At 44.1% G+C, this 22,827-nt stretch overlaps 1 protein-coding gene across 4 annotated transcripts in view; it reads left to right on the forward strand.

Annotated features, from left to right (window-relative positions):
• The first annotated feature begins 1,017 nt into the window (after positions 1-1,017).
• The window catches only part of Slamf1 (signaling lymphocytic activation molecule family member 1), a 34,054-nt gene continuing 12,244 nt past the window's right edge, over positions 1,018-22,827 (forward strand). For 2 of the 4 annotated variants that reach the window (NM_013730.4, NM_001360898.1), the window contains exons 1-4: positions 1,019-1,189; positions 8,670-9,011; positions 10,969-11,265; positions 21,827-21,922. In NM_013730.4, coding sequence (NP_038758.2) covers positions 1,114-1,189; positions 8,670-9,011; positions 10,969-11,265; positions 21,827-21,922 — 811 coding nt within the window. In that variant the 5' untranslated portion in view covers positions 1,019-1,113. Of the gene's footprint in view, positions 1,190-7,399; positions 7,538-8,669; positions 9,012-10,968; positions 11,266-21,826; positions 21,923-22,827 lie in introns of those variants that run through there. The other 2 variants (XM_006496873.3, XM_006496872.4) reach the window with 2 other exon arrangements.

Genomic DNA, 22,827 nt, shown 5'->3' on the forward strand with positions numbered 1-22,827 from the left:
ACACCATGCCCAATACATCATTATGAAGTTGGATACAGGAGGCAGGAGAAGAGAAAACAAAGAGAACTACAGACCAGTTTTCCTCTAACTCCAGCTCTTTCTACCCCATGACCTTTGGGGTCAAGAGTAGATTATCTGTGAATATGACAATGGATTCTAAAAGCATTAGCCTGGGGACTAGTAAGATAGCTTGGTGGATAAGGATACTTGCTGCATAGGCCTGGCAACGTGAGTTTAATTACTTGATCCCACATGATGGAAGAAAAAAGCTGATTCCTAGGGGTTGTTCTTTGACTTTCACACACACACACACACAGCCTCACCTTTCAAAGTCTCCTTTTGAGCTCCTATTCTAGTGTTCTGTTCATGGAAGTTCTTTCTTCCATCCTTTCTCCATAGCAAACCTTACAAACAACTTCTAAATTGAAGGCAACAGAGAGCTAACTTGATTCTGCCCCACTGTGCCTGTCAGGAAAATGGGCTGTTGGTCAGAGATGTCTACGCCTGTCTACTCTATCAGTTTGTGACTATAGCTCAAAGTATCACTTGCACAGGTATTCAATGAGATTATGTAACGAATCATAAGTAACAGTCCTGTCATCTCATGCCAAGTAAGTTACAAATAGAAGTTGAGCTCTGGATTCCCTAATTTGTAGGTGGTCTACTCAATGTCCGTTTTTTTCTTAGGATCCAAGAAGAGTTTACCAGACAGATCTGCTCAAAGAACTTGTGACACCCATTTCCTGGAAACAGCTTAGAAAAAAAGAGGGGTGGGGGGGGAATCACACTTCTTCCCCAAGCCAGGGTTTGACTGATGTGACATTACAGCCCCTTTCCCAACTCCCATGGGTCTGAACACCTGACTTTGGCTTCTCAAGAACAATGAAGTGATAAAGTGATTTAAGCCTGATCATAAATGAGCAATCCTGGAGGCTCAAGTAGAAAAAAAAAAAAAAACCCGGTTGAGACAGGAAGCTGGTTCAGGAACTTGTCAGCAGAGGCAGCACTTCGACGATCAGAGCTTCTTCCTTGGGGGTAACAGTAAGCAGCTGTCCTGCCGAGCTGAGCTGAGCTGAGCTCACAGCTGGGGACCCTGTCTGCGATTGCTGGCTAATGGATCCCAAAGGATCCCTTTCCTGGAGAATACTTCTGTTTCTCTCCCTGGCTTTTGAGTTGAGCTACGGAACAGGTGAGTGTCCATTTGTTTAAAGGGTTTGAGTCTTGTGTTTAGCAGTTTGGAATCAGCAGAGCCCCATGGATGGAGAAGCCAAGGGCTGGGGAGTGCTGTTCAGTTGCCTCTTCTTTAAGGAGAGTGCCTCTGGGTTTCCACTGTGTCTTTCAAAGAGGAAGAAACCTGTTGAGTTCCCTGAGCCTTGGGCTACAAGGATTTGTCCCATCTACACTAGTTTCTATGGAAACCAGAAGCTAAAGGCACCTGCTATGTCCATAGTCAGCTTCCTGGACTCAGGCTAAAATTCTGAGTAGCTGGTTTATGTGGCTACCCTTCTGGCAAAGACCCAGGCTAGGGACCAAAGCTCTGGGACACTTGACCTATACTTCTGCTGAGGAAAACGACTCTCACATGTACATCATTGGCAGACAAAGAACACCGGTCCAGTGAAAAGCAAGGGTGATAGGAGCAACAGGTAGAAGTGGGAAACCTCAGACCTTAGGCTCACACCAGACAGTGGCTGCGGTGTGGTCATGCTTTCTTATAAGAGATGACTCCAAAGCACCAAGAAGAGGAAACGTTGGGATTTTGGAGCCCAGGGTTGCTTACAGAATGGGGAAAGTGCAATCAGGAAACTTCAAGGCTCTGCAGTGGGCTCAAGTGATGGCAAAGGGTTAAAGGAGCAGGACTTCTCTCCCATCCCTCTGGTTCTTCTCTTTTCCAAGGCAAGCTGTTGTTTTCTACTTAGTGGGTGGGAACTGTAAGGAAAGGTATTGGAGAGCAACCGTGCTAAGCAGTGCATACTGGGCTAACCATGGAATGAATGGTCAACTCCATTGTAGAGTTTAATTAGATTGTGGGAGACAGCCTGGCAGAGATGGCTTTAGGAAGCGGATCGGGGAAATCCTGAGAGCCAGAGCATTTTGGTCGTGGGGGATTCATGACTGTAAATCCATTATGGACTTTTCTAAGAAAAACCCTGAAATGTGCCAGGGATTGGGGGTGGGGGGCTGTACCTAGAATCTTTTATTCAAGTCTCAGATGAGGAGACCCTTGTCTAGCTCCACTTTGAGATAATCAAACTGAGCATCTTTGGAGGTAGAGCTAAGCCCTTCTTGTTGCATACCATTTGAACCCACCATTGCTGGCTTACTTGGTGACTGTAGTAACTATGGAATGAACGTTTGGTTTTCTCCTTGTCTAACCTTGTCTGTAGCAGCTCAGATGTAGCTAGCAAATGTTCTGCTTAAGGGTAGGAGGTCACTGGCTAGTGAGCGACAGCCCAGCCCCAGGATACATACATGTCTCTCCACTTGGCAACTATTCTTTCCTTGCATTCCACGTTCTAAAATAAGCTCAATTTTTGTCAGTGTTTCTATTTATAAATGTGTACTCTTTTGTGAAACCCCATTAAAACCCAAATAGAAATACTTTGCAAATGAGACTTATCAGTCGTGTCAGGGCAACCCAGAGGAGCTTGATTCTTGTAAAAAAGTGTGCACCTTCCCATTTCTGCTCAATTTTCAGTTCCTACTCAGAACTATAAGATGCAAAAAGTGCAAACGTCCCTTCCCAAGAAAAGCAAAGGCTCCTAAAGGATAGTTGATGTCTTTATTTACAGTGAACTTCACATGTAAGTGAGTGATGTTCAAGAAGCTAGGCAGCTTCTATATGGCATCTTGACTTTAATCCAAGAGGCAGAATAAAGAGTTGCTATCTTTGGGTAAATAACTGCAAGACAAACTTTATAGAAAGCATTGTTTTAAGTGTTTTATCCTTCAAATTCTCATACCAGCCCTATGAGATTGGTGCCACCATTGCTAGAACTTTGTCACTGAAGAAAGATAAGCAGACTAGATTAACCGTTTCTCTGTACTCATGAGGCTGGATGCTAGACGTTTCAGTGAATGAAACTTGATATGCTCTGTTTGAGGACTGGGAAGAATGATCCAATGTGTTTCAAGGTCCCAAGAGGAAAACTAGGCTACGATGTCTGTGATTAAGGTGTATATGTTGAATTAAATTGAAACTAATTGAGTATGGGGTTTTCCAAAAGGAGAGAGGCATTGCTGAAAGGAAGGAAAATGAAGAGGCACGTAGGAAGCATTTGATGGGGAGCTGGGAAGTAGAAACTTTTTTGTCATAGTGGTTTTTGCTTAACCTTTTTTGTTTATTAGAGGAAAGTTGCATGTGCATTTCTGAAACTTCAACAAAACAAAACAGATTAGAATGAAGACTTGCCTTCTTTCTATAACCCTTGCTATAGATGACACTCTGTCCATGTTTCGAGTATCCTTCACAAAGTAGGTTGGAGTCTACTAGAGTTGGGAAGGAGAACTTTAGATGGAGATACATCCCAGGCTTCAGTGATGTGAGTGTTTGGGTGGAATGGCAAGGGGTCTGTTGCAATAAAGAAACCCATGGTTTGTGGCTAAGGAACTTGTAAATCCTCACCAGAAAAGTGGGGAGGAATAGTCTCTCATCCCACATTGGGGATGTTATAGAAAGAAAATGGAATTCATCTTGATTGTGGAAAGGGGGGCATTTAGACTCATGGTGTCGTTCATTCATTCAACCCATTTAATTTCATTTATTGACTTTGATAAGAAGGATTTCTTGGGCTCCCATTGAGTCCCAGGTACCAGTTAGAACAGTAGTTCTCAACCTGTGGGTCACATCTTCTCGGAGGGTCACATATCAGATACCCTGCATATCAGATATTTATGTTACAGCTCATAACAGTAGCAAAATTACAGTTAGGAAGTAGCAGTGAAATAGTTTTATGGTGGCTACAACCTGAGGAATGAAGTGTCGCCAGGTTAAGAAGGCTGAGAATCACTGTTAGAATACCACAGTGAATAAAAGATACAATCCCTCTTCTTGAATGCTTCTAACTCTGTGAGCACAACAAGTGCTAACGTAGATAAAAATTGTGCTGAGAAGCACAAAGGAGGGATGGAGAGATGGAAGAGGGAAGGAGGCGGCAGGAAGCCTACCCTAAACCTGAAGTCTGGAAAGTCTTCCCTCATCAGAAGACCTGGAGGGTGGAAGGAACTGGACAGGCAAAAGGTGGGCCAGGCTTTCAGGCTGGGGGATGAGGAGTGCAAGCAGTGTGAGCAACGAAGACCCAGCCCTCTCAACCTTGGACTAGGCATCTTAGTAGGTTATCTAGGTTTAAAAACAATCCTTAGACCAGTTGTTTTTTTCCTTCCTGAGTCTACATTTACCTCTAGAACTGTGAGGCCCATGAGACCTGTCTCTTTTTTTTCTTTCCTTCTCTTTTCTTTTCTTTTTAAAGATTTGTTTATTTATTATGTGTAAGTACACTGTAGCTGTCTTCAGACACTCCAGAAGAAGGTGTCAGATCTTGTTACAAATGGTTGTGAACCACCATTTGGTTGCTGGGATTTGAACTCAGAACCTTCAGAAGAGCAGTCAGTGTTCTTAACTGTTGAGCCATCTCTCCAGCCCCCTGTCTCTTTTCTAAAAATAAAAAATAAGTAAAAATAAAAAGAAAGAGAGAAAGAAAAGACAAAAGAAAGAAGTAAGAAAGAAAAGAAAGAAGAAAGAAAAGAAAAAAGAGAAAAGAAGAATGTAGCGAGGTAATAAAAGAATATGTAAAATACCATAATGGAGCCAAACATAAGGTCCTGAGGTAGAAACCCCACTTTGTCAAAGGCTTAGCTAAATCCTGAACGTATCAGGCCACTGTTCACCTGCCCATATGAGTCACTCCACCATCAAAGCAGAAATACTCGTGAAGGAAAGTGAGTTGGTGTGAGGTATAGAAATGTTCCTGCCCAGTCTCTTCTAGTAAACAGGGCTACACTGAATCACAGGCTCGCTGGAAAACCCTCATCAGGCAGGAGGATGTTTCAGGAAAAGAGACTCCACTTGAAGGCTTTTACAGCCCCGCATGTGTTTCCATTTGAGCACCCTCCAGACTCAGAGGTCATGGGAGCAATTACGTCATCTTTCTTCTCATGTGTTTGGGTGTTGGGGTCTCCTTCTGGTGGAACTTTGACTCCAGTCCTTATGTGTGGACTGTCTTCATCTACCCCATCGGTTTCCTTTCATCCTTTCTCCTCTCGACTTCTATCATTTGTCTGTTTGTTTGTTTGGCTACTTCCTACCCTACCTTTCTCTTCCTTGTACCAGTTCTGTACTCTGAAAGTACAAAAACAAACAACAGCAGCAACAACAACAACAACAAGCCTGCAGTGTCTGGTGACAGGAAAAGGTGTGGGAGACGTGTAGGAGAGTGAAAAAGAGTTAACAGTCTTAGAAAGGGTTAATGTCCCCATTTCCCCCTTCTTCTTCATATCAAAATTAGTTTAAAATGTCAACAGTGTGAGAGTGATTCTGTTTTTAAATGTTCAGCTCTCTTTGAGAAATGGTGTTTATGGAAGTGATCCCCGAGTTGTATGTTCAGGGGTCCATGGGTGGCTCTCAGTCTTCCCTGTTTCTTTTACATAGAGAAACTTGGGTTCAGGACCCAAGAGACCAAACTGTATCTTGGGCACATTGTTACAATTCGGGTGTAAAGCCATCAGAGGAGGTGTGTCGTCTGGAACTGTCAGGCATTTCTGAGTGTGGCTGGAAAAGAAAGGCCCAGTGTTCTTCCCAGGGTACCACTGGGAAAATTGCAACAGACAACCACAGGAAAACCAAGCGTTGCCACCTTAACCGAGAACCGGCTGAGCACTGTGTTTTCAGGGAAAATATTAGCAACGCCCCAAAGACCTAGTTCTTTAACACCTACCATGCTTTCCTGTAACAGCCAAGCACCAATGAGTACAGTCAAGTACTCATCTTGACTGTAGCCGGTGTAGAAAGCATTTTTCCCCAAATCACTAGTATTTCATTAATCTGGGCTGGGTCATTTAGTAGACAGTATAGGGATTTCAGAGCACATTGATGTCAAGAATATTTTGGACATTTTACCCAATTTCCAACAGCTCATTTCTACCACAGTTGAAATGGGGTCTTTTCTAGCAGACCTGTTGCAGAAACAGGTGGTTTTCTACCCTTTCGAATCTCTTATCAGCGAGAGCAATCTATGCTCATAGAGTCATGTGTTCCTAACATGAACATTAACTTAGGGTTAAATTCGGTTGTATACGTGTCAGGCTAAGGTAAACAGGAGCTTGCCGAGGGTAATATGGCTTTCAGTGCCTGCTAATTGAACAGATATTTATTTCAGAGCCTGTCTGTGCCAAACACTGTATCAGGACATCAGACACAAACACTGGTATGACGTCTGTTCGTTTGTTCTCTAGAGAAGGACTGTATTCAAGTGGGACAGACAGCAATACAAATGGATAACTGTGCATTTAACACCAGACGGTGACAGCAAGGGCAGGAAGTATGTCCTAGGAAATCTGTCAGAGGAGGCACCTAAAGTAAAGTAAGGCACTGAGAAGTTCAGGTTCATAAGGGAAGAACTCTCCAGGGTCGGGAAAGTTCTTGATGAGGTTCTGGAGCAGGGAAGTTCTGTGGCCATAGTGCAGTGAAAGCCAGAGAGTGGGCACGGAATGGGTTTGGAGCAACGCTAAGTTCGAAGTGAGCAGATTCAAAGACTGTGAAGTTTGTAAGGGCTAGAACGCCCAGGAAGATTAAAAACAATAGAAAGAAAAACCTAAATCAGACATGGTTTAAAGGATCACTGTGTCCGAGGTATAAAGGCTGGGAGATTAGCTGGCAGAGTGGTAGCAGCTAGGCCTGTGGTGACGGTGTCAGGAAGGAATAGGTGGCAAGGACTTCTGTGTTGGATCAACTTGAGAATTAGAGCCAGCAGGATTTTCTGTCAAGACTAAATGTGGAGTAGGAGAAAGGACAGGTTCAAGGGTCCTCCAGTGTTCTTGGCCTGAGAAACTGGATGATCTGTCATGCCTGAGCAGAGTTCTTTGCTAACGTTGGACGCTATTTAAACTTCCAAGTGCCCATCTATGTAGGTGGTGGAGTCTACAGTGAAAGGATTAGCGATGGTCTACAACTGTAAATATTGCAGTTATGTCACACTGTGGAGCTAAATGAGAAATGAGGTGTAGATAAGGAAAAGAAGGAAACCTGAGCCCGACCATGCTCTGATACTTAGAGATCTCAAAGAACACAAGTTTCCCCTAAGGAAACTAAGAACGATAAAAGAAGAAAAACAAAAAAGCAAGTCATGGAAGTGTAGTATCTTGGGGACCAAATGCAGACCATGTTTAACAGAGGGGTGATGAACTACACCATGGGTTCCTGAGAAACACGCAAGGCAACGATGGAGAATTAACAGACTTGGCTCAGTGTGACAGACTGACAAGCGTGATCCTATGAGAATTTGGAAGAAGAGTTGTCTGGAGTGGATACAGGGAAAATTGGGTCAGGAAGTAAACGCAGAAAACATAAATAGATGTGCAAGAACCTTCCAAAAAGAAAATGAAAATAACCAAGTGACTAAGGATAGACCTGGGGTGGGAGGAGAATTTCTCTCTCTCTCTCTCTCTCTCTCTCTCTCTCTCTCTCTCTCTCTCTCTCTCTCTCTCTCTCTCTCAGATAAGGGCAATTAACTGTTTGTATGTATGTGTGTGTTGGTGGAAGAATTCCAGGAGGCATCGGTAGTGCAGGGCTTGGCTCCGGAGGCAAAGCCTGAAAGCCTGAGAGTACTTCTCTAGGGAAGATACTAGTCTTGGATGGGAGCACGGGTCAGTCCTCCAGGTAGATTGGCTGGTTGGGATCTCCATAGATTGAAATCTGCTTTTGGTTTCTTCTCTATTTTTTTCTTTTCAGTGAATCAGAAAGGGAGGCAACCCCTGGGAGAGGAGGCAGGAGGGTTCAGGGTTAGGCTGCGGCTTTGAAAGAAGCAGAGGTATTAAATGCTCAGCACTAGAATCCCTGAGAGTGGTTTGAAAGAGCTTTGAGTTTTCGTTGGGGTTTTCCCCCCCTGTTCTTGTTGGTTCAGCATTTTTAAACAAGGGAAACAAAATAATCTCTTGTCCTTACCATTATTAACAATCGGGGATTGTTGGAGAAGCAAGATTCCAGTTTGGGCACAAAGAGCATCTCCGTCCTAGTTCTCACAGGCCTCAGACCCTTCTCTGCTTCTTCTCACCTGACTTGATGCTTCCAGGCTCCTCCTCACTGTCACTGCTCTTCACCCTGCATATTGAACCTTGGCAGAGAATTTACAGCCTAAGGTTCCAGTCTCTGACTCTGGCGCTCACTACTGTCACTTTAAGGAAGTCACTCACTTTACCTCTGTTGTCTGTGCCTTCGCTGTTCAGTCCGAGTTGAGAGAACCCTGGTATTCATGATTTGAGGATTTCCACTGGATGCTCTGAGATACTGAAGTTTACAGTTAGGATCCTAGTGGGAATCCTGGTAGACCACCACCTGACAATATGATATCGTTCAGGAAGTAAGCAGAGTCTCAGTCTGTCTTTCTCTATCCTCAACATAACAAATGTCTCCAGATCTTCCATCATAAGTAATTGTCTTCCCGTCCTTCCCTCAGGTGGAGGTGTGATGGATTGCCCAGTGATTCTCCAGAAGCTGGGACAGGACACGTGGCTGCCCCTGACGAATGAACATCAGATAAATAAGAGCGTGAACAAAAGTGTCCGCATCCTCGTCACCATGGCGACGTCCCCAGGAAGCAAATCCAACAAGAAAATTGTGTCTTTTGATCTCTCTAAAGGGAGCTATCCAGATCACCTGGAGGATGGCTACCACTTTCAATCAAAAAACCTGAGCCTGAAGATCCTCGGGAACAGGCGGGAGAGTGAAGGATGGTACTTGGTGAGCGTGGAGGAGAACGTTTCTGTTCAGCAATTCTGCAAGCAGCTGAAGCTTTATGGTAAAAATGGGAATTTTTGTACTTAGCACAGGAGGGCCTAGAAGGTTCTCAGTCCCAGAGTTCAGGCCGTTCCCAGAAGTAGGATGTCTGGAATTGGAAGCAACTTGAAAGATCTGGTCTAACAGGTATTTAAGTTTAAGGGAAGCACTTTGACAAACAGACCTTTATGGCTTTTTCTTCCCATTGGTGGAAGCTGATTTGATTCCTGTTTTGAAAGAGAGGGAGCCTGCTGTGTGGAGGCCAAAGGACTAGCTTAGTTTGCATATTATTTTTTTAAATAAAAATACACACAGACACACACACACACACACATATTTATTTATCAAGCTTGACTTTTACAAAGTTTGACTACAACTGAACAGACCCACCTCCTCTTTCATTTGCCAGGGAGCCAGACTCCAGTGGCAAGCGATTTCACATGTGCTTGCTCACACATATGTGGGATGTTTGCTACAGCAGAGGTTCTGAGGGTAAAGAGAGCTGATAGTACACCCACAGGCACTTCACCAAGTCCCAGAGCCTTGGGGGGGGTAGGGGTTCCACCTACACTGCGAAAGAAACACCTCTCTTCTCACTTGAACCAGGATCTGCTTACATAGTTATTTAGTTGTGGACCGGTAGAACCTACATTTTGGCTGAATACAGGACTTGTCTGAGCCCCTTTAACCTCCACTCCTGTCCTTGAAGACACCTACAGTTCCTACCCCTTAGGCCCTGAGGCCTGTCTGCTTTCCAAGGCTTCCTGACAGCTGTGTGGAGACTTCTTTCAAAAGGATGTTTTACATCTCCAAGGATGGGATGGGAGTTCACAGCCAGCATATTATTGGAAGCTGTAGCTTTCTAGGAGAGAAAGAAGAACATCTTGGCTCTCTCCTGCCCCAGCACGTTCCTCCAGCAAACAGAGAATGCAGAGCTCCCATAGCCATCTGCTGAGTGTGCGTGGAGGCTGCACATCATGTGTTTTTTAAATAACGTAAATATTATATAATCTGTCCTTTTGTTCTTATGAGTTTACTGAGTTCGTCACACCTTATATAATCAGCTGGGTGTGTTGGGAAGTGCTGTCTCTACAACCAGGATTTTCTTTGAGGAAAGAGAGAGAGACAGAGAGAGACAAAAAGAGAGAGACAGAGGCTGATTTCTGAATCAGACTAAGGTATTTATCTCAGCCTGGCCACTTAGAAGTTACATAGTCATTCAAGTCATGCTGTTTCTCTGAAGACTCAGTTTTCTCACCTACAAAATGGGAATAATTATTTTTAGTTGTAATAGTTGAGAGAAGTAATACCAGTGATGTGCTGATTCTGTAGTAGTTGAGTTAAACATATAAACGGCTCCTCCCTTTTTACCTTGCCTGTCTCATGGCATTGGAATTGTATGATTGATAGGACTTGTAGCTAAGATTAAAAACCCTACCACTGCTTTAGACCCAGAAAGCCCGTGCCTCCCCCCACCCCATGCACATGCAGGCAGGCATGCACATGCACGCGCGCACGTGTGCACACACACACAAGCACACACTCGAGTACACACACATACACACAGGCACGCGTGCATACACGCACACACATGCCTGATGAAAGGCGACCATTGGAAGCTCGTGCTTCTAGCTCACTGTCTAGGATGTTGTACTTACTCATAAGCCAGTCAAAACCTATCTTATTCCTGATAGAATGAGGCAGAGCAATCTAGACGGTGAACACCAGGAGAGGCATGCAGTATCCTGACAGTATTAGCAGAAGGGAACTATCAGCCAGATGAGTCTCTGTTCTATCAAAAGAGGCTTCTAGAACGAGCAGCACGGGCTGAGGGATGATCTGTGCAGCGACAACTCACACTTAATGTTTCTAGGGAGGGGAAAGTGACATTTGGCTAGACTTTCTTTGCACAAATAAGTCAGCCAACAGTTCCGGGACCTTTGTTTCAGTGATGGTTCCCTTGTTCCTCCTCCCGACAGAACAGGTCTCCCCTCCAGAGATTAAAGTGCTAAACAAAACCCAGGAGAACGAGAATGGGACCTGCAGCTTGCTGTTGGCCTGCACAGTGAAGAAAGGGGACCATGTGACTTACAGCTGGAGTGATGAGGCAGGCACCCACCTGCTGAGCCGAGCCAACCGCTCCCACCTCCTGCACATCACTCTTAGCAACCAGCATCAAGACAGCATCTACAACTGCACCGCAAGCAACCCTGTCAGCAGTATCTCTAGGACCTTCAACCTATCATCGCAAGCATGCAAGCAGGAATCCTCCTCAGGTGATCACTGGGTTACCTCATCAATGGCAAATCCACTGCTAACTAGTCCTATAGCTCTGCTTCAACAGCTAAGCCTTGCCCATGATATTTCATGTTGACTTTATATTGTCAAAGCCTCCAGGTACATTCAACAAGGGTGCTTCCATGTTGGCCCTAGGTGGCATTTTATTACATTTGATTCACAGATAAGGAACAAACAGGGAAGGAGGGGGGACCCAGAATCTGAGCCAGACTCAGGTCTCCAAGGGCAAGACGAGAGTGCCTTGGGTCCAGTGTTCAAGGATATGTAGGAAAGGGACTGCAGGTTGCAGGTCCTAAGTCCTACATCCATGCTCGGTTATGATGAGCTAGTCCTTTGCCATCAGTACATACTTCCCTATTGGTGTTCTGGACTGTCAATAAGTACTTATGCTGCAAGAGAGGGGAGTCTGATCTCTGCACCTCAGCAATGCATTGTAAATATAAGATATGAGACCTTCACTCAATAATGATGTACAGGCTATAAGGGAGGGGCTCATGCTATGAATGGACTGTGAATCTTAGAGCCAGTTAGAGGACCGGAGAAATCAGAGTGATACTGGCAAGGCCTCGTTGGTTCACAATAAATTTGCCAGGCAGGCGCTTATACCAGCTTCATTTTACAGATGAGGAACTTGAAGTTCACAGAACTTAAGTATCTCTTCAAGCTTCTTCAATTTCAACTAATGGAATGAATACCTAAACTTAAATAGGTTTTAAGTAGGTTTTCTCCTTTCCGGGGTAGAAAGCATTGTTGCTCTGTTAGAGGAAAATGCTGATTACATAAGCCAGTCTAACCACAAAGATACAGAATAGACCACTGCTCTCTTGTGCCAGGCTGTGTGATTCTGTACAAGAAGGTTCAGGGAGAGCCCCAAAAGGCATTTCTTACACCCTGACCTTGTCCTTTCTGGGGAATGGAGCAAGAATCACCCCAAGGAGACTCCAACCGGAATAGCTAATTCCATGGGGATGGGTGGGGAGAGAGGAGCGGGGACTGTAGCTACAGTATGTGTTCATCATAGCACTTCCTGTGACAGAGATTTCCCACCGCCTCCCTCCCCCAGAAGACTCTCAGATAGGAAATACCCCTCCTGTACCCCAGAATATTCCTTTGAATTCTGTCATGAACCTAATGTGGCCATGTCATGGAAATAGTCAATCATCTCTCTACTTTCTAAATGTGGCCCACAGACCTTGTGTAGGCTCTTCTATCCAGGCCCCCGCTGCCCACAGTCATTCAGAGCATCCTGGCAAAACCAAGCAAACAGTGCTGTAGAGTGGGAAGCTTCCAGAATATGATCCTAGGGGTCTCTTTCTAATTACAGTCATGAAAAAGCTCAGCTTTCTTGGAGACATTTATTCTTCATCGATAACAGACAGCAGACAGGCTTTGATTGTTCCCTACATACTACCTGCATGTCCAGTACATCACCAACCCTCACAGAAATCAAATACTATAGTTAGTATGAACATCTTCATACTATGAATGAAGTAAAGAAAACCAATGAAAGGCTTGAGTGAGATCGTACACAGAGCCAGTGGGAGAACCTAGCTCTCTGGTACTGAAATCCTCATAGGTAGCCCTAGAAGAGTTGTTGGGAACTAAAAAGGGGGGGCCCTGAGGGGGAGGGGAGAGGAAAAGACCCACACCCCACCAGAGTTTTACCTATTCTCTGGTCTGTCGGGTGAGGGAGGGCTGCCATACACTTTCCACTCAGCCCTGAGTGGGCATTCAAGCCTCTGACCCACTCTTCAGAGGATGGCCAAGGGGCAGCCCTACCTGGGAACCCCGGAGCTACTTTGCTAAAGCCACCGGGGGTTATAGGAAAGAGGAATGAGGGAAGAGAGGTTCCCAACACCTGCAAGAGTGAGCGCAGCGGATCTTGACTGGAGCACAGGAAGGCCTTCTAAGGGGAGATTAGAAAAAGCTCATTAGGAGAAAGCCTGTCCCATCCTCCAAGCACAGTGGGCCTTCATGAACAGAAACATTCTATGGCTTTAGAGCTTTATTATAGAAAGGCAGGAAGAAAGAGAGAAGGAGGGAGGGAGGGAGGGAGGGAGGGAGGGAGAGAGAGAGAGAGAGAGAGAGAGAGAGAGAGAGAGAGAGAGAGAGAGAGAGAGAGAGAGAGAGAGCGCCTCTGCGCTTGGAGAATGAGGCAGGCTTTCTCCTAATGAGCCTTTCCTAATCTCCCCTTAGAAGGCCTTCCTCTGCTCCAGTCAAGATCCGCTGCGCTCACTCTCGAAGGTGTTGGGAACCTCTCTTCCCTCATCCCTCTCTCCTATAACACTGGTGGCTTTAGCAAAGTAGTTCCAGGGTTCCCAGGTAGGGTTGCCCCTTGGCCATCCCCTGAAGAGTGGGTCAGAGGCTTGAATGACCACCCAGGGCTGAGTGGAAAATGTATGGCAGCTCTGCCACACCTGACAGACCAGAGAATAGGCAAAACTCTGGTGGGGCGTGGGTCTTTCCTCCCTCTTCTTCCCCAGGCCCCCCTTTTTAGTTCCCAACAAAGAGTTTCTACATTTAAAATACCTTAGAAATTATGGTGAAAAAAAAAAAAAACCTAGTTGTTTTCCTTGGAGACAAAGGAAAAAAAAATACCCATTGTGCCAGCTAGCTCCCTTTTATTGTAAAAGCCTGTTTAGGGACAGGGGAGCAAAAATTTTACATTAACCTATCTAAAAATGGAGATGAATACTCCTTCCATGCTTCCAGATAGCTTAACAAGAATATAACTAATTCATAATAAAATCTCGACAAGCCATAAAGATTATGCTTGAGGGCATTTGGCTCAGGACATCCTAAGCTAACACCGGAGATGACTTTACTCATTTAAGCCATATGGAGGATGACTCATATACTAGTGTGTGTACATACATACGTATATATGTATGTACATATGTGTGTATGTGTTATGCATTATGTGTTATGTATATATTATGAAGCAGGCTGCTGTACTGTATGGAGGGACACTAAGGGGAGAAACATGGTGCTCTGAGTAGAAGTCTATGGAGACCTCGTCCAGTCAGGAAAGCTACTAGACAGGACTTTCCTCTCTTGGGCCTCTGTTTTGCCACCTCGAAGAGGAAAAGGGTAAATGGCTAATGTTCCTTCTGGAGGAGGTGACATTTATGATTCAGTTCCTGAGAATGTCAACAAGAATGGTTAATAAGGGATGCTAGGGTGTTTAGTTTGCTGAGAGTCTCGATGTCATATGCTGGATGCCTTAAACTATTGGAAATCGTTGTCTCAATGTTCTGGAGTCTAGAAGTTCAAGATCAAGGTGTTGTCAGGTTGAACTTCTCCTAAGACCTCTCTTTGACCAGCAGATGACTTTTCTCCTCTGTGCATCCCTGTGTCTCCTTTCCCTCTTTGATACAGATACCCATCAGGTTAGATAAGGGCCACGCTCCTGACCTCATTTGAATTTAATTATCTTCATAGCAACCTGTTCCCAAATACCATTCTGGAAAGGCTCAGAACTTCAACATATGGGTTGGTAGGTGTAGTAATTAAGCCACAGTACTACAATGACATCCCAGTTTTAATTTGATTATTTTTGTAAAGCTCCCATCTTTAATTGAAGCCACATCCTAAAGACTTCCAAATATGGGTTTTAAGAGAATGCCAGTTAACTTGCAGTTCAAGTAAAGATGGAGGAGGCTCTTACCACATTCAAGTCAGACCCATGGACGCTTTGCAGTATGACCTTTCCTCCACACAGGGCTGTAAAGGAAATCACCTAAATTACTGAAAATCCACTTCTATGTATCTATCACAGTGGCTCTCAACCTTCCTAATATTAAGACCCTTTGATACAATTCCTCATGTTGTGGTGACCCCCAATCATAAAGTTATTTTTGTTGAAACTTCCTATCTGTAATTTTGCTGTTATGAGCTGTAATGTAAATATCTGTGTTTTCCAAAGGTCTTAGGAAAGACCACGTGAAGGGGTCAAGACTTACAGGCTGAGAATCACTGGTTTCTCACTTTGTAGTTGCAAATGGAAGTTGCGAATTTTTAAGGCATTGCTTTTACATTGACGAAACAGCTATTGAGGTTTTACCGTGTAGAGAATAGACTGGGGTCAGCAAGAGACAAAAGAAAAAGAAATTAGTTATAGGAGAACATTATGACAACAATCCATCCATACGTGCTGGGGCCTGGGTCAAAGCAGCAACTGTTAGTGTAACAAAGACTTCTTATGCAGTGTGCTCCAAGGGAGACCTCCGTCCTGGAATGAAACTTCAGGGTAGGCTGACGGTTCATCAGACATTGCAATCAGTAAGTCGGGAGAGTTGGTTTTGAGGACATTTTCACTTTAATGGAAGAAAACCTCAAAGTCACTCATGATACTCTAAGAACAAATATAGTGTGATATTGGCACACCCTTTTGATGTGAGGCTGAGCTGTGCATGGGTGTGTTTGTTCCTTGGGAAGAAGTTTCAATGACATTTGTCTAGGCCCACAGTCATATAATCATCCCTGATCCAGTGGCCACTTAGAAATTGTGTACATCGTCAATGTCCATTATAATACAGTCTCTTATGCCAAGGCCTACATTCCTGGGCTTTACCTTTATATGAAGCATGCAAACATGGGTTGACAGGTGTGGGACTGTGTGGGGCTTGCTGCTGTCCTTAATCAGTATGTTTTGAAAGTATTATGTCTGTGTAAGGATGATTGATTCAAAATCTTAAATATTCAGCGAGAAGGGAATGCCCCTGGAGGCCCACACTAAAAAGAAGAACTTTTTTCAAGAAATTATCAAAACACTGGCTCAGTGGAAGAAAAGGCTGACACTGGGGCTCCACAGTGTCCCCTACCCCAGTCTAGCAAAGTCTCATTTCCATAGTCGCCTAGACATTCCGTGCCCATGGTTATGTCCTCTGCAATATCAGCCCCATCAAGCAAACCTGACAATAGTGGTGAAAGGTAGAGGTGGAACACTTCGAGTCAGTTACAGCCTCATTATGTGGCCATACCTCTTACCAGGAAAGCTAAGCAGTACAGTTGTTAGCTGGGCAACTGTGTGTCCAGAGCTGACTCATTCTGCCAGGAAAGGATAGGAGAAATGATTGGTTGGTATCCTTTGCAACATTATCTAGGTGGAACAGGCTGCTGTGGAGGGTGTTTCCAGAAGGTTTGGGTTCCATATAATAACTTTCTTAGATGTTCCCAGACTTGAAATTGGTATCCTCCTCCCATCCCCCAATTCTCACTGGAAACTACCACTAAGAAGGCATCTCTTGAAGAGTGTCAACTTCTTCAAGGAGCTGTGCTCCATGCCAGAAACCTTGCTGAGAAAAACCACATGAAAGGCCGGAAAGAGATCCGGTACTCTCAGACCGTTATGTGAGCATCTCAGAGGCTCCTGGGATGAACTACATTCGTTTCTTGGGTTCTGTTTTGTTTTCTTTTTCTGTTCCTTAAATAATATGATTTAAGGACTTGAAGGGAGAGAAGCTTTTGTGTTGCTGTGACAACCAATTTTCAAAGACTAAAAGGAAAAGAAGATTGCTAGCATTTTCCTTGGAGGGAGGTGTGGCTCTGTGCAGGTTTTCTTGTTCAACTCACATCTAATACCGCAGAAGGACTACAGGGTAGAGATTCATGTAAAGTACTTGCTCCTCTAAATAGCACAGGTGTTTTCAGTCAGCCCACTTAGCTGACTCTGAGGGGTTTCTGCAGGGAGAAAGGCATCATACTTTTGGTTTAAAAAAAAAGGAAAGGAAAAAGGAAAGAAAGAAAGAAAAAGAAAGAGAGAGAGAAAGTTAGTTGAGATACTGTTTCTTTGTGAATGAAGGGCCTGTAGAGCCAAGGACTTTTATCAGATTTCTGAGAACCACCATCCTGAGAGGCCTCACTACATGAATGAGCAACAGGAGAGGGAGAGAGAGAGAGAGAGAGAGAGAGAGAGAGAGAGAGAGAGAGAGAGAGAGAGAGAGAGAGAGAGAGAGAGAGAGAGATCTTCTGGTTTGGAAATGGGAGCATAGGTCATGTGTTGTGGGTGCCTCCAAAAAGCACATTTTTCCAGATTCATGTTGTTATTACAAAGCTATGTCAGATAGGTCATTGGTACTTTCTTTGTCTCAGGGCATTCAGAAAGTAACCCAGCATGCCTTCTGAGACCTTCATGTATTTAGCACTCTGATAATTTTTAACAAAAGAATACGTGTCAGTTCTCTATGATCCATTTGTATTCAGTCATTTAAGTTCATCAAATGTATATAGAGTGTCTTCATATTCTATATCTGGTGAAATAAGAGAGTGTATTTTTTAAAAAAAGGAATAGACCCAGAGACTACCTTTAAAGATTTTTTTTTTTTTATCTAAGTGGGAGTTTGGTGACAAAGTGCATTTTACTAGATGAAAAACCATTATTTTAAAGAGACTACTACTAAAATTTCTAACTGGAAGGTTCATAGTACTTAAGACATAGGAATATAGATGTGGCCTGGATGATCTGAGAAATGGGAAGATACTGTTCATACAGAAGATGAGCAGCAGCTAAGGGAACAGGCACCTGCCTCTTATACTGGGGAGGCTGAGATAGGATGCTTGCAAGGCTACTCAGCACCTTCTAGGCCAGCCTAGCCTCAAAGAAAGAGCCCCTCTCAGCAACAATGACAAAAAGAAAGAGGAAGGAGGGAAAGAAGGAAGGAAGGGAGGGAGGGAGGGGGAGGAGAGAGGGAGGGAAGGAGGAAGGGAGGATGAAAGAGAAAGAAAGAAAGAAAGAAAGAAAGAAAGAAAGAAAGAAAGAAAGAAAGAAAGAAAGAAAGAAAGAAAGAGAGAGAGAGAGGGGGGGGGAGGGAGGGAGGGAGGGAGGGAGGGAGGGAGGGAGAGGGAGGGAGGGAGGGAGAGGGAGGGAGGAAGGAAGGAAGGAAGGAAGGACGAAAGAAAGGAAGGAAGGAAGGAAGGAAGGAAGGAAGGAAGGAAGGAAGGAAGGAAGGAAGGAAGGAAGGGAAAGGAAGAGAGAAAGGTCTGAGTCTATCAGGTGATGGATGGGAGCTTTTTCCCAGTTCACAGTAGAATCTGCTCCTTGAGACGTTTCGGATCTTCTGCAGATGGCTGAAACACACAGAATCTTGGTGTAGCGTTCTTCCATTTTGCCTTTGTTTAGTGTAGAAATAGATGGAAGGATCAATCCTTGCACAAGAACAGCACAGAGAAAGGCAAGCAGTGCAATAGGAACAAGCCTCAGGAAAGCATTTCCAGATTTGGCAACTGTGAGCAATCTGACCCAAACAACCTACAGAAGCAGCACGGTGTCCTTATGTGTCTGAGCTCCTCAGGGCTTAGCTCATGGTCAATGAATAGCACCACATGGGTGAACATTAAGTATAGGCACCTGGGGGCCTGCTACACAGATGGGAAGACTTTCTGGTAGTGACAGAGATGATCTCCAGTCTCCTAGCAGTTTGCTGGAGAACCAAGTCTGGCAAAAGCAGGTACATTCATTGATGGTGTGATGGATTCTGAACACTTTATATACATTATTGTGGTTCATCAGAACAAGCCCGTGAACTAAATAATTTTATCTTCAGTATATTGGTGATGAAACAGGCCTCAGGGGGTATGAAGGACTCTCTGAGGTACACAGTTATTAATTAGTACACATGGTGCCGAATCCCTCTGTCTGGCTTGTAATACCATCATTTAAAATGGTTTGCATTGCAAAGATAATGGTGGGAAAACACGGGTTATAAGCTCAGTGGGGTGGCATCGACCACACGAGATGCTGAAGTCTTGAGGAGAGGGCAGAATGAGAATGGGATGTTCAGGAAAGGTGACACTGAGGAAGGAAGAGTGGCCTGAGCATTGGGGCCTGAGCAGGTGTGGTGGACTGCCGAAGCATCATCAGGAAGGGGAGTAGAATGTGGAAGGGAGATGGTGAAGAGATGGGTTGGCCACCCAAAGGGCCTTGGCTCTCCCGGGCATCGGAGACTATGGCTGCTTTCCTAGTGGGACTCCCATCTCCAGAGTCTATCAGAAACCTTGAACTCTACAGTTCTTGCCTTCCCAGCTGGGCCACTGATGTCTTCTAGAATGTTATATATACTTGTTTCCTCAACGTGAAACCAGTGGGTCGTGTAAACTTAACACTATATATAGTTCCTTTAGCCAATGATTCTATTAAAAAATATCCACCAATATATCCATACCTACCTTAAACAGCAAAGGGAAAAATTAGACTTGATTACACATCTTCCAAGTTAATGGCTGGATCGCCTCTCATATCTGGCTGAAGCCAGTCCCTTATGTCATAGGAGACAGGGAACAGAGTGATTTCATCCTCCTGAGATGCAGGAAAGAAAGGCATGAGCCTTAAGTTCCCACACTGGAGCCTCAGCCTGTGCTGTTGTCTATGAATAGGTGATTAGTATGGCTGCCAGCAGGAGACCTGAGGAGGCAAGAAAGGTGGATTTGGCAGGCAAGTCTCCATGAAAGCCAGTTGTCTGTTATTTTCCAGTTTTAGAGGCATCACCTTGGTTTTTGGTCTTTTTTTTTTCTGTAAATCTCATATGAAATTCAGAAGAAATATTATTGTTGGGAATGATATAAGTGTTTGAGGTGTTTGTTCTTAAATTAGTGTTTGTTATAGACTTCCTCAAGATACATATATTAGAAGAAAGAGGAACTCAAAATAGGAAGTGATTTGCTGGACCAACACCTACGCTTTGTGCATGAAGCTCAGGCTGTGGTCTCTGCTTCTTACCTTGTACTGGGAAGCTTTCTCTGAGCATCCCTGGTACTGACAGCAATGAATCTGACCCAATTAGACTCATGGTCAGACTTTCATGCATGTACATACACAAAGAGTTCTTAGCCACCATACACTCTTCAGAGTGTCATGCAGATCACACACTGCCTTCCTCATTTTATGTGTTATATGAAGCCAACTCTCTGCTTATCCTTGGTTGTTCATTCATTCATTTATTTGTTTTCAAGGCGGGGGTGGGATGGGTCTTGCGCCACAGCCCTTGAACTTTCAGCCCTCCTATTCGAGCCTTCTGAGTGGCGGGACTGGAGGCATAAGCTGCCAGACCTAGCTTTTCTCCTTTTCTTGAGCAAGACTGTTGCCGTTGGTGTTTGGAAGGGTTAAAACATGGTTTACTTGAGGAAGAGAACTGTCACTGCATTGAGATGCCTTGTGACTAGCTATATGCAGAGCCTAGGAAGAAAAGAACTCTTTCAAGCCCAGAAGAACGCTTCTAGTAGCTTTTGGGCTGGAGCTTTTACCAGATTTCTGTCTATATTTTCATCAGTTCTCCAAATATCCAAATCATGCTTGTAATACACTTAGTTCTTCCTTTCAATTTCTGAATGGGTCCCTCAAAGATTCAACAACCAGGAAGTTTATATTTATATATATTTAGACTTCTGTGAAGGGCGTTTTTAAACCCCCATTTCCTTCACAATCAATTCTATACAGTGCCCCTACATATTAGTGTTAATGCCTGACACGGCATTTGTCTCGCTAGTACCACTGGAGATTAGTGCCATTACTTAGAAAGCTGGTACTTTGAGTGGGCTCACTGCCTGTTCTGAATCTAGGAGTCTCTCTAACTCCCAGGAAGCCTGTCTTGAATATTTGGTCATGTTTCCTCTCCTATTGCCAGCTCTAGCTCTTGACTTTCTTCATGATGTTTCCTTGCTTATAAAATGGAAATAATTCAAGTATTCACCCCTTACAATTGTTCTGATTAAATACATTACAAGATTTGCTATCAAAATCATGTGACTGTAAGTACTTACAGGTGCCCAATTTTATGTTAGTGAGCCATATATCTTGTTGAGACAAAGGCTGGTTTTACAAAGTGGTATACTTGGTTCAAAAGGATTAAGCACAGTGGCTGAAGTAGAGAGAAAGCTACAAAATTTGGCTATGTGATTTCAAACCTCAGTTAGCTTTGCTAATTTAGAATAGGGTAACAATTGCCAGGAAACATTACATGTGTTTCTTTTGGTTTGGGTCTGGTAGGTTCAACATAGTTATTTGCATTGAGAGGCAATAATAGCACTATTGTATTGATTTTTTTTTAAGAAGAAAAGCATATTTCCTCCCCCTCCCTCCGCCCCAGTTGTCTCATGGGAGTAGTTTGGGGCATAGGGACAAGTGCACGGGACCATCATATCCCTTTTACCAAAAATGGGCACATAATACATTAGAGATTTTAAAATGGAGGAGCAGGACAAGAGATTGGCTTAGGAGAGACACCAATATGCTATTTTTAGACAAGGAAAAAGAAAGCATTTTATTTAAAAACATCTTTGTGAAATTAGAAATGGGAGAGACAGGGCTAATAAGTAAAATGATGGTAAGGAGGTAGACATGGAAATCTTAATGCTTTAAAGCCATCTCTAAAGCCATGCAAACAAGCATCTCCCCAGGGAGACAGATACTGAAACAGAGGCTCCCCTCTTTTCCGGGTGGGGTGAGGCTCACTCCCTTCACTTCTGGGTGGAGTATTTTTAAACCCACAGTGCATTTGCTATTGACCTTTAACTGGTTTTTTTGTTTGTTTCTTTGTTTTTCAGAATCGAGTCCATGGATGCAATATACTCTTGTACCACTGGGGGTCGTTATAATCTTCATCCTGGTTTTCACGGCAATAATAATGATGAAAAGACAAGGTAGGCTGTCTTGTAAGAAGGGTCTTCTTACTGGGCTCAACAGTGGTAGGTGGAATAGATTTTATGCAAGCACAGACTCTTGTATACAGACAATAAGATCTTGTATGCTGTCACTCTATTCACAGGCTCAATCTTACTACTTTAGCTTTCTGGCTGGGAGCCCTGTGAAAAAGAATAAGATCCTCTTGAGATCTTGTCCAGTTCAGTGCAATTCTAGTCTCTTGAGATCCTGTACCAGCTTAAAGGAGTCGGTAGAGGAAAGAGCCACAAGTGTCTAATGTAGAAGACATTGTGCAGATAATTTAAACTCAGCACTGAAGTTTGACTTGTGCAGAAGGCTAAAGGAATCAAAACAGGAGGTACAGCACACTGAGATTTACCAGGGAACAGGATTCAGAGGACTCTTAGATCCAGCCATGAAACGTGTCCCCGGGTAGGCTAAAAGCAGCAAGACTGTGATTCTAAGTTTAAGCACTTTGTATTTCTTCCCAGTTATCCTGTGATTCACTATCTCAAGGCCATATGCCCCCTCAGCCTTACTGACTACCACCCATCTTGATCAGAGCATCCTGACTCAGAGGCCCTGGTTGGCCTTCCTTCAATAGAAGGCAGAACATGATGCTCTTCCCTTCTCGTTGCCGAGCAGATGGCTCATGTCATTCTGAAGCCCGTAAATGTCATCCACATACAGTCTTCTTAGAAAAGCCCTTACCTCAGCACCTTGATGTTGGTTTTGCTTATATAAGATGTCGATTGCAGCATAGCCACTTACCTCTATCTCATTTCCTCCAGCGAAAAGTTCGCTGAGGCGGTGGGGGCGGGGTGTGTTATTCAGATAAAAATTCTGTTGAGAGGTAAGGGTTTGGGAGTGGGTCTACTTAGCCTTAGTAGAAAACAGTGAGATA

This window comes from Mus musculus, chromosome 1, assembly GCF_000001635.26.
Source record: "Mus musculus strain C57BL/6J chromosome 1, GRCm38.p6 C57BL/6J".
NCBI classification, from domain to species: domain Eukaryota; kingdom Metazoa; phylum Chordata; class Mammalia; order Rodentia; family Muridae; genus Mus; species Mus musculus.